Source organism: Nerophis lumbriciformis, linkage group LG05 (genome assembly GCF_033978685.3).
Source record: "Nerophis lumbriciformis linkage group LG05, RoL_Nlum_v2.1, whole genome shotgun sequence".
Taxonomy (NCBI): Eukaryota; Metazoa; Chordata; class Actinopteri; order Syngnathiformes; family Syngnathidae; genus Nerophis; species Nerophis lumbriciformis.
Window position 1 is genome coordinate 23,087,501 of NC_084552.2, and position 12,339 is coordinate 23,099,839.

General features: G+C 39.3%; 1 protein-coding gene across 1 annotated transcript in view; it reads left to right on the top strand.

The window, feature by feature from the left end:
* Positions 1-12,339, top strand: part of LOC133606772 (pyruvate carboxylase, mitochondrial-like) — an 828,781-nt gene that overhangs the window by 303,828 nt on the left and 512,614 nt on the right. The window contains exon 11 of the mRNA XM_061961089.2: positions 4,054-4,216. Within this exon, the coding sequence (XP_061817073.1) occupies positions 4,054-4,216 (163 nt within the window). The remainder of the gene's footprint in view (positions 1-4,053; positions 4,217-12,339) is intronic.

Genomic DNA, 12,339 nt, shown 5'->3' on the forward strand with positions numbered 1-12,339 from the left:
GACCAATGACGTTAAGATTGTTGTCTCTAATGACCTAATTAACTAATAACGTCTTGGGAGACAATGATCTTATGTTTAAAAAGCCCATATTATAAGTATTGGGCTGTTTTGACGAGTTTTTGTTTAAATTATCCGTAGTAGCAATATTAATAATGTTGCGTTTATTATACGTAGTGCACTTTAAATAGTTTCGACCATATCTAGGAATTGATACGATGGGAATTTTCAGATTGTTTGCTTGATGCTGCGATCGACTGAACGCATCATGATTTGCCACCTCAGTAGAATGCATATCTACCCCTAACACATTCACAACAGAAAACACATTATGTGAGTTGTGTGTTATTCTAAGAAAATTGCTATGCGTACAGGAATTATCCAGCCAGGCGCTGGCTAGTTCTAGCTTAACTGACTCCTCACCCGGACTAGCAGGCTCTGTAATTGCCTGTGACCGGGCTTGCTCTAGTGTAGTTAGTCAAATGTGACTTAAACAGTAGTCTATGTTTTTAGGCAGGATGATGGCGCCTTCCTGGTTAGGGTGAAGGCCGTCTCTCATCAGCAAGCCTGGTTTGCCCCAGAAAGAGGGCCAATTATCAATAAACGTTAGTCCCTGTTGTCTACAGAAGCTAGCTAGCCAGCCACTTGTTAAGCGAGACTAATCTGCTATATCTCTCATCATTGCCTCTCGCAGGCAGGGGGCCAGAGACAATTACTCGATGCCTGGACATCTTTCTAGCGAGATCACAAGTCCTGGCTATGTTTCTCTTTGTAATCTCTGACTGTCTCATTCTAGTGTCATTGGAGCCAACGTGTACAACTATATTCGCATAACTAGTGGTGCGATTAGCCTGTCATACGTGTTTACTAGGCCTGTTGCGAGTTAGCTCCCTAAGATTAGCCTCAATGTCAGGTGCTCTGGCCCCAGGGATGCACTTAATTGTGGCTGGTTTGCTAAGCTTTATGTTTCGGGTGATGGAGTCCCCTATGACTAAGGTGTGGTGCCCGGTAGACTGGGGTGTAGGACTAGCTAAAGAGCTAAATCTATTATGCGTCTCAACCGGTACACCGTAGCTTGTAGGCCGCTTAGGACTACTACAGGCTGGGCTAGTTAGCTCGCTACAGCTAACGCTAGCAGATGTGTCCGCAACATCTAAAGTTACGAGATTACTCTGCTCTAACTGGCGGACACGGCCGTCTAGCAGAGCCAGCCTCTCCGTGAGTAAGGTGCAAGACGCGCAGGAAGCCATACTCACGGTGTTTTCTGTCACCGAGTGAAGTTCCTGCTGTCTTCCGAGAAGTCCTGGTCACGGTGTGCAGGAGTAGATTCCTTCTGACCGGCTACCGGCGCCGCCTTTCTCCGCGCTAGCTTCGTTAGCTTAGCAGCTAGCTGCTAGCTAGCTGCGGGAGGGGTGGTTAGACAGAGATCGGGTGATTTGCAAGTTAAATAGTACTACTAAATATGTTAAGAAAGTAATAAAGAAAGCTGCAGAACAATTAAAAGCACACAAATAGAACGATACTTAGCTTTTTCGAAACAGCGAGCAGTCAGCGAGCAGTCACGCACGGTGAACCGGAACCGAATGATTGTGAACGACAGGCAAAAAAATATGTGTATGTGTATATATATATGTATATATATATATATATGTGTGTATATATATATGTATATATATATATATATGTGTGTATATATATATATATGTGTATATGTATATATATATATATATATATATATATATATATATATATATATATATATATATATATATATATATATATATGTGTATATATATGTATGTGTATATGTATATATATGTGTGTGTGTATATATATATATATGTATATATATGTGTGTGTGTATATATATATATATATATATATATATATATATATATATATATATATATAATAGGGGTGTGGGAAAAATCGATTTAAATTCGAATCGCGATTCTCACGTTGTGCGATTCAGAATCTATTCTCATTTAAAAAAAATCGATTATATTTTTTTATTTTTTATTTTATTTTTTTATTTTTTTAATTAATCAATCCAACAAAACAATACACAGCAATACCAAAACAATGCAATCCAATTCCAAAACCAAACCCGACCCAGCACCACTCAGAACTGCAATAAACAGAGCAATTGAGAGGAGACACAAACACGACACAGAACAAACCAAAAGCAGTGAAACAAAAATGAATATTATCAACAACAGTATCAATATTAGTTACAATTTCAACATAGCAGTGATCAAAAATCCCTCATTGACATTATCATTAGACGTTTATACAAAATTAAAAAAAAATAACAATAGTGTCACAGTGGCTTACACTTGCATCGCATCTCATAAGCTTGACAACACACTGTGTCCAATATTTTCACAAAGATAAAGAAAAGTCATATTTTTGGTTCATTTAATAGTTAAAACAAATTTACATTATTGCAATCAGTTAATAAAACATTGTCCTTTACAATTATAAAAGCTTTTTACAAAAATCTACTACTCTGCTTGCATGTCAGCAGACTGGGGTAGATCCTGCTGAAATCCTATGTATTGAATGAATAGAGAATCCTTTTGAATCGGGAAAAAAATCGTTTTTGAATCGAGAATCGTGTTGAATTGAAAAAAAAAAAATCGATTTTGAATCGAATTGTGACCCAAAGAATTGATATTGAATCGAATCGTAGGACACCCAAAGATTCACAGCCCTAATATATATATATATATATATATATATATATATATATATATATATATTATGTATGTATGTATGTATGTATGTATGTATGTATGTATGTATGTAAGTATCAATCAATCAATCAATGTTTATTTATATAGCCTTAAATCACAAGTGTCTCAAAGGGCTGCACAAGCCACAAGGACATCCTCGGTACAAAGCCCACATAAGGGCAAGGAAAAACTCACCCCAGTATGTATGTATGTATGTATATTAACATTGAAGACCCCTGCTTTAAACTATTAATTATAACTCAATGCTAATTATTACATTTAAGAAAACACGATGGCTATGCTTATACAATCTTTTAACACACTTTTCCTTCACCCACAGATTTTTGGTTTGGCATTCACCTTTTTTTTATTAATCTGATATTTGTTTTTGTGTAAAACTTACCAAACTGGGACATTAAACAGGAACCAAACCACCTGACAATAACTCTTCATGGTCATATTTCGTGCCTGGTGTCAGTCAACAAATAAAACCAACTACAAATGAACAAAAACACGACATTAGCGTCTGTTCGCGCATTCTGTGGATCTGCTTTGTCCACCAACACATTTCACACCAGACGGATGCATAATCGTCCTTCTGTTTGGCCAGAATGTGAACAAGCACTGATTGAGAGGTGTGTGCGACTCCAGCCAAGATGCTGTCCAAAGTGCAAGCACCTCCTGGAGTCAGTGTGTGTTTTATTCACATAGGTAATGCACTTTATCCAGACACCATTTCTTTATTTTTTATTCAACTCCCATCTCCTGGAATTGGTAGAAAATAACCTCCCACTGTCCCTCTTAACTTCTTCCTCATGTTGGATCAGTTCCATAATGAATGAGATGTTGTTTGGCAGTCTTGCAGCAAATTCTGCATTCCAAGCAGAAGAGCCACATGTGTTATTTTGTTGATCATCACAAGTCCTTTTTTTTTTTTTTTGCTGGCTCCAACTTGATGATAGCACACGCTCTTCTTTCAAATTAAACAAAGACTCGACTCTAATGAATGATTCTGAATGGAAGCTGGATTTGCCATCAGTAGCCATACTTTCCGCATGATCAAATTACACATTTGTTATGTTTTAATCTAATTTGTTTCCTTATTCGAGGGGGTATTCATGTGGGATTTATTTCCTTTCATGCGGCTCAGATTCATTTGGGCTCTAAAAAAAAATCACCCATCCTTTGCAAATCCACAACCTCGTTGTCTTGATTTACGGTTAGCCGGCGTTTTAATAAAAAGACGTAAGCATGGAGGTAAGATGAGATTGTATTTAGAGGAGGCTCACACAATGTCCTCTCTTTCCGTGTCCATCCTCAGCGTGGACCTGGTGCATGCCCAGCTGCACGTGTGCGCGGGCCGCAGCCTCCCAGACCTCGGCCTCAGACAGGATAGGATCCGCGTCAACGGCTGCGCCATCCAGTGCAGGGTCACCACCGAAGACCCGGCCAGGGGCTTCCAGCCTGACACGGGCAGGATTGAGGTAGGCCTCACCAAACTTGTCAGCTTTATTTTTTTAGCTATCATGGGGTATTTTTATTTTTCTGTCGTCATTGATTGGCTTTTTGACTAATCGCCATTGTTTGTTTTTCATAGAATAGAATAGAATGCCTTTTATTGTCACTATACACAGGTACAATGAGATTAAAAGAAACTCCAGTATCAGGGCGACAGTCTACAAAATATGCAAAACAGGAAGAAAAGAAAACGAAAAATAGTGCAAAAGGAGGTAAGGTGCACAGTCCAGTCCTGAGAACGAATGTTCTGAATGTGTTGTTTAAATATTATCCTATATATCAGTGACGTGCAGTCAGGGGAGGCAGGTGAGGCAGGGCCTCACGTGCCATCATGGAAAGACAAAAAATGTAAAAAGAAAAAAAAAAAATTAAATTGTTATATGTATCCAGTGATTATACCATCCATCCATCTTCTTCCACTTATCCGAGGTCGGGTCGCGGGGGCAGCAGCCCAAGCAGGGAAGCCCAGACTTCCCTCTCCCCAGCCACTTCGTCCAGCTCCTCCCGGGGGATCCCGAGGCGTTCCCAGGCCAGCCGGGAGACATAGTCTTCCCAACGTGTCCTGGGTCTTCCCCGTGGCCTCCTACCGGTCGGACGTGCCCTAAACAACTCCCGAGGGAGGCGATCGGGTGGCATCCTGACCAGATGCCCGAACCACCTCATCTGGCTCCTCTCGATGTGGAGGAGCAGCGGCTTTACTTTGAGCTCCCCCCGGATGACAGAGCTTCTCACCCTATCTCTAAGGGAGAGCCCCGCCACCCGGCGGAGGAAACTCATTTCGGACGCTTGTACCCGTGATCTTGTCCTTTCGGTCATAACCCAAAGCTCATGACCATAGGTGAGGATGGGAACGTAGATGGACCGGTAAATTGAGAGCTTTGACTTCCGGCTCAGCTCCTTCTTCACCACAACGGATCGATACAGTGTCCGCATTACTGAAGATGCCGCACCGATCCGCCTGTCGATCTCACGATCCACTCTTCCCTCACTCGTGAACAAGACTCCGAGGTACTTGAACTCCTCCACTTGGGGCAGGGTTGATTATGTAGGAGTGATTATACTATAAAGTTATTTTCCATTTAACTTCACCAGTTTTAGATTATTTTTTATTCAAAATCGTTGAATTTTTCACATTTGCCGTTCAAATACTGAGAAGAGACTTGCGGTGAGTCAGCAGCCAGTTGAGCCTCACCATGGATTGCGCAATGACTCGGCTAACTGCTGGCCTGCTGTGCAGTGAGACCGTATTGCTATATGAATTATATTATACATTTCCATAGTTTAGTTAGCTGAGGTATATAATGCACAGTGTATTTTGTCAACAACAGTATGTGTGTAACGTATTTCTTGTGCTGAGCTATCATAAAACTGCTGCGAAGACGCACTGTGTGAGGCTCGCAGTAATCCCGCCTCCTGGTGGTAGAGGGCGGTAGTGATCCCTGGGATCACTACCGCCTTGCGACTACTCGGCTGCAGAATAAGTGACAACAAGCAGCAACAGTTAGCAGCGATTGTTTATTTTTTCCTCTTGCATGGACGTTTAACATGGAGGATTACATATCTAAAATAAAACAGTTTTCTAAACTGGACTTTCAATCAAAGCAGGAGGTAATACTTAAAGGAAGATCTCCATCGAGACAGAGAGACTTTTAAAACTGAAGAAAGATAAGGAAGACTTCTATAAACAAGTTATCGATGCTTTTGTTCAAAAGGAGCTGCGCATGGACTTCATTTATAAGTAAAGGTAAGACCATAATAACGTTATTTTTAATTAAATGTGCTTTTTTGTGTGCTACAGTTTGTATGTGTAAAGTTAAAGTACCAATGATTGTCACACACACACTAGGTGTGGTGAAATTTGTCCTCTGCATTTGACCCATCCCCTTGATCACCCCCTGGGAGGTGAGGGGAGCAGTGGGCAGCAGCGGCGCCGCGCCCGGGAATCATTTTTGGTGATTTAACCCCCAATTCCAACCCTTGATGCTGAGTGCCAAGCAGGGAAGAATGCTGGTATGAGCTTTTAAATATAACCCGTTCACTGCTGCCAATCAAATGGTGAATAAGATACTCTTTAGGGTTCATATGGTTGTAAATCTGACTGTGATGAAGTCAGTGCCTCACCAGCCATCAACCTCACCGCACGTCACTGATATATATATTTATACAGAAGCATTCAGACTGTGGGTGGAAAGTAAAAAAATGCACACAGAGAGGTGCTAAACCATAAAATCAGTGCCTATGAGAGTTCACCGTGGTTATGGCTTTAGGGAAAAAACTGTTCTTGAGTCTGTTTGTCTTAGACCCTGTAGCGCCTTCCTGAGGGCAGCAGGTCAAACAGGTCAAAGCCAGGGTTTGAGCTGTCCTTGATGATGTTGGTAGCTCTGCTGAGGCAGCAGGTGTGAATGTCTGTCAGGGAGGGGAGAGGGCAGCCGATGATCCGCTGTGCTGCCTTTACCACTCTCTGGAGCCTCTCCATGTCTGCAGCGGTGCAGCTGCCGTACCATGCTGTGATGCAGTATGTCAGCAGGCTCTCAATGGATGAGCGGTAGAAGGTCAGCAGCAGGTTGGAGTCCAGGTTGTACTTCTTTAGGACGCTCAGGAAGTGCAGCCGCTGCTGAGCCTTCTTAGTGATGGCACTAGTGTTATCTGACCAGGAGATGTTGGCAGAGATAAGGATGCCAAGAGACCGGAAGGTGTGGACTCTCTCCACACACTCACTCATGATACTGTTTGACATGAATACTGTCGAACAAATTTAGCGATATGTTGTCCCACAAATTATTGCAGAGAAACAATATCATTGTCAACATTATTTTCTCACCAAATTACACATTAATGAAATCATGCTATATAATAGTAATACCTTTTCAAAGCCAATAATACACTTGTGTTTTCTCAATAAAGTCAAAGTTAAAGTACCACTGATAGTCACACACACACTAGTGTGGTTAGAGTGTCCGCCCTGAGATCGGTAGGTCGTAAGTTCAAACCCCGGCCGAGTCATACCAAAGACTATACAAATGGGACTCTTTACCTCCCTGCTTGGCACTCAGGATCAAGAGTTGGAATTGGGGGTTAAATCACCAAAATGATTCCTGAGCGCGGCCAACGCTGCTGCTCACTACTCCCCTCTCAGGGGGTGAACATGGGGATGGGTCAAATGCAGAGGGTAATTTCACCACACAAAATGGACTCTCAATGGCTGTCAGCAAAAATTGCACTTAGATAAATATTGAACATCTTGAAGTGCAGTTTTCCCCATTTACAAAAACTGGGTAAGATGGGTTTTTTGGGGTTTTTTTTGGTTGTTTTTTTTTGCTGCTGTGAGTCACCGTAAATTTGGCTTATTTCATAGGTTAAACTTGTGTATTCTGTTTGCATAAGCTAGCAGGCCTCTCCCCACAGACACAACGATTGTGGATGACTAATAAGAGGGCTCACTTCGTTCATTTAAGTCTGCTTTTGAATGAACGTGAACAGAGTGAAATCTCTTGCACGCTGTTTTGAAGTAGGAGACGAAGAAAACAAACATGGCTTTTTTTTTTTGATGCCGTCAACATTATCATGTTCATTTTCATTCATGGTTAATTTATTAATTCAATCAAGCTTTATAGCAGACTCCAACGTCCAAGTAGACATAGAAATCACATGCAGTACATAAAACAAACAAAAACAAATACAGCATAAAAGGCATTATCACATATTAGTTCAGTAAAAGGCCCCTAATAAATAAAAGCAGCAATAAAAATAAAAATAAAATATATATACATGTGTATATATATATATATATATATATATATATATATATATATATATATATATATATATATATATATATATATATATATATATGTCTTAATAAGGTTATCCAAAAAATAGTGCTCGATACCGTAGTAGAGCGCAATATATGTATGTGTGGGAAAAAAAATCACAAGACTACTAGTCTTGTGATTTTTTTTCCCACACATACATATATATATATATATATATATATATATATATATATACATGTGTGTATATATATATATATATATATATATATACATGTGTGTATATATATATATATATATATATATACATGTGTGTATATATATATATATATATATATACATGTGTGTATATATATATATATATATATATACATGTGTGTATATATATATATATATATATATATATATATATATATATATATATATATATATATATATATATATATATATACATGTGTATATATACATATATATACATATACATATACATATATATATATATATATATATATATATATATATATATATATATATATATATATATGTATATGTATATATATGTATATATATATATATATATATACACATGCATATTTACATATATATATATATATATATATATATATATATATTTATATATATTAGGGCTGCAAATCTTTGGGTGTCCCACGATTCAATTCAATATCGATTATTGGGGTCACGATTCGATTCAAAATCGATTTTTTTCGATGCAACGCGATTCTCGATTCAATAACGATTTTTTCCCGATTCAAAAGGATTCTCTATTCATTCAATACATAGGATTTCAGCAGGATCTACTCCAGTCTGCTGACATGCAAGCAGAGTAGTATATTTATGTAAAAAGCTTTTATAATTGTAAAGGACAATGTTTTATCAACTGATTGCAATAATGTACATTTGTTTCAACTATTAAATGAACCAAAAATATGACTTATTTTATCTTTGTGAAAATATTGGACACAGTGTGTTGTCAAGCTTAAAAGATGCGATGCAAGTGTAAGCCACTGTGACACTATTATTCATTTTTTTAATTTTTTATAAATGTCTAATGATAATGTCAATGAGGGATTTTTAATCACTGCTATGTTGAAATTGTAACTAATATTGATGCTGTTGTTGATAATATTAATTTTTGTTTCACTACTTTTGGTTTGTTCTGTGTCGTGTTTGTGTCTCCTCTCAATTACTCTGTTTATTGCAGTTCTGAGTGGTGCTGGGTCGGGTTTGGTTTTGGAATTGGATTGCATTGTTATGGTATTGCTGTGTATTGTTTTGTTGGATTGATAAATTAAAAAAAAAAAAGAAAAAAAAAAAAGAAAAAGTAAAAATATATAAAATAAAATAAAAATCGATTTTTTAAATTGAGAATCGAATTGTTTCCCACACCCCTAATATATATATATATATATATAATACGTATATATAAATATATATCTAGTTGAGGTTTCTGTGGTTTATCCGTTATACAGTGCTCAATACCGACCCGGGTAGAGCGGAATATACGTTCGGTCAGGAAAAAACATAGAGGCTATATTATCCCGGGGGTCTCCGTTGTGGTATTTTAGGCTTCATAATGCGCCACACATTTTCAATGGGAGACAGGTCTGGACTACAGGCAGGCCAGTCTAGTACCCGCACTCTTTTACTATGAAGCCACGTTGATGTAACACGTGGCTTGGCATTGTCTTGCTGAAATAAGCAGGGTCGTCCATGGTAACGTTGCTTGGATGGCAACATATGTTGCTCCAAAACCTGTATGTACCTTTCAGCATTAATGGCGCCTTCACAGATGTGTAAGTTACCCATGTCTTGGGCACTTATACACCTCCATACCATTACAGATGCTGGCTTTTCAACTTTGCGCCTATAACAATCCGGATGGTTCTTTTCCTCTTTGGTCCGGAGGACACAACGTACACAGTTTCCAAAAACAATTTGAAATGTGGACTTGTCAGACCACAGAGCACTTTTCCACTTTGTATCAGTCCATCTTAGATGAGCTCAGGCCCAGCAAAGCCCACGGCGTTTCTGGGTGTTGTTGATAAACGGTTTTCGCCTTGCATAGGAGAGTTTTAACTTGCACTTACAGATGTAGCGACCAACTGTAGTTACTGACAGTGGGTTTCTGAAGTGTTCCTGAGCCCATGTGGTGATATCCTTTACACACTGATGTCACTTGTTGACGCAGTACAGCCTGAGGGATCGAAGGTCACGGGCTTAGCTGCTTACGTGCAGTGATTTCTCCAGATTCTCTGAACCCTTTGATGATATTACGGACCATAGATGGTGTAATCCCTAAATTCCTTGCAATAGCTGGTTGAGAAAGGTTTTTCTTAAACTGTTCAACAATTTGCTCACGCATTTGTTGACAAAGTGGTGACCCTCACCCCATCCTTGTTTGTGAATGACTGAGTATTTCATGGAATCTACTTTTATACCCAATCATGGCACCCACCTGTTCCCAATTTGCCTGTTCACCTGTGGGATGTTCCAAATAAGTGTTTGATGAGCATTCCTCAACTTTATCAGTATTTATTGCCACCTTTCCTAACTTCTTTGTCACATGTTGCTGGCATCAGATTCTAAAGTTAATGATTATTTGCAAAAAAAAAATGTTTATCAGTTTGAACATCAAATATGTCTTCTTTGTAGCATATTCAACTGAATATGGGTTGAAAATGATTTGCCAATCATTGTATTCCGTTTATATTTACATTTAACACAATTTCCCAACTCATATGGAAACAGGGTTTGTACTTTAAAAATGCGTCTACACGTTAATTATTGGCCCAGGTAAAAAAAACTAGTTATTTATCATTAGATATGATGGTGGTTTTGACCTCAGAGAAGAAAAACTACTGGTTAAATAAACATTGTTGGTAAGTGTTGTTTGAACGTGCTGTACTTGACTTATTTCGTCTAGTTGAGTCAGTGTGGCATGGAAGCCATTAACGAAAAGCCGCCACTGCTTTTGCCTCCTTTAAACATGATTTAATTTGCCGTGCGCTATTGGCTCGGCTATAAAACAAATAATCCGTTCATTGGAGTGAGAGGATGCCTTTTATGTTCGCGCAGCTTCATTTAAATCATTTAGCCCATACGTTCGTTAAGTGTTCCAATTACACCACGCCGTTGTCGTCATTAACGCACGTGTTGGAGCATCATCAGAGGATCAGCACATTATGCATTTCAGATGGATTTTCTATTGACTCGCACGCCATTGTCACTCTCAGGCTAGGGGAATTTACAGAAGCTCAGAAATCAGAGCCATGAAATAGCTTGTGACTTTTCCACTCTTCTGCCTTCTTTTGCCCCCATATTTCCTTCCCATACCTCTTTCCTCCCCCCGCTAAGGTTCTTAAAAGGATGCACATATTTTTCACATCCTTTGTGTACTCTCATCACTTATCTTCACCCCAACCTCCCCCTTTATCCTTGCCTATTTTCATCTCTCTCATTCCTCTATCTTAGTCCCCCATCTCTTGCTTGCTGCCGCCCTGTCTCCCCTGCACCATTTTGCCCTGCTGTTGAGTTATGAAACGTGTTGACACAGTGAAAACCTCCCCAGTCACCATACATTATGAATGAGCCAAACACAATCAACACACAAGCGCAGGAATGGCGAGGATACGAGAGATGGATGGATGAATGGATGGATAAATGATTAATAAAGGGCAGCGACAAGGTCATTTGCCAGTCAAAAGGAAGGCGGGGTCAGTTGCTTGATTGACTTTGACGGGTTGTGTTTTGTCCGTCTTTTGAACATGGTAGAAGATTGTGCATTAATGCAACCGTTCTGCAACCGTAATGATAAACATATACCGTATTTTTCGCACTATAAGGTGCACCATACTTGCCAACACTCCCGGATTTTCCGGGAGACTCCCGAAATTCAGCGCTTCTCCCGAAAACCTCCCGGGACAAATTTTCTCCCGAAAATCTCCCGAAATTCAGGCGGACCTGAGAGACGTGTCAACAGCCTGTTTTCACGTCCGCTTTCCCACAATATAAACAGCGTGCCTGCCCAATCACGTTATAACTGTAGAATGATCGAGGGCGAGTGCTTAGTTTCTTATGTGGGTTTATTGTTAGGCAGTTTCATTAACGTCCTCCCAGCGCGGTAACACAACAACAGCAGTCACGTTTTCGTCTACCGTAAAGCAGTTCATCTGCCATAAACAGCAATGTTGTGACACTCTTAAACAGGACAATACTGCCATCTACTGTATATGCATATGTGACATTAACATCTATGGCTTTTAGAGAGCGCAATGCACAACTGCGCACACAACAAGGAG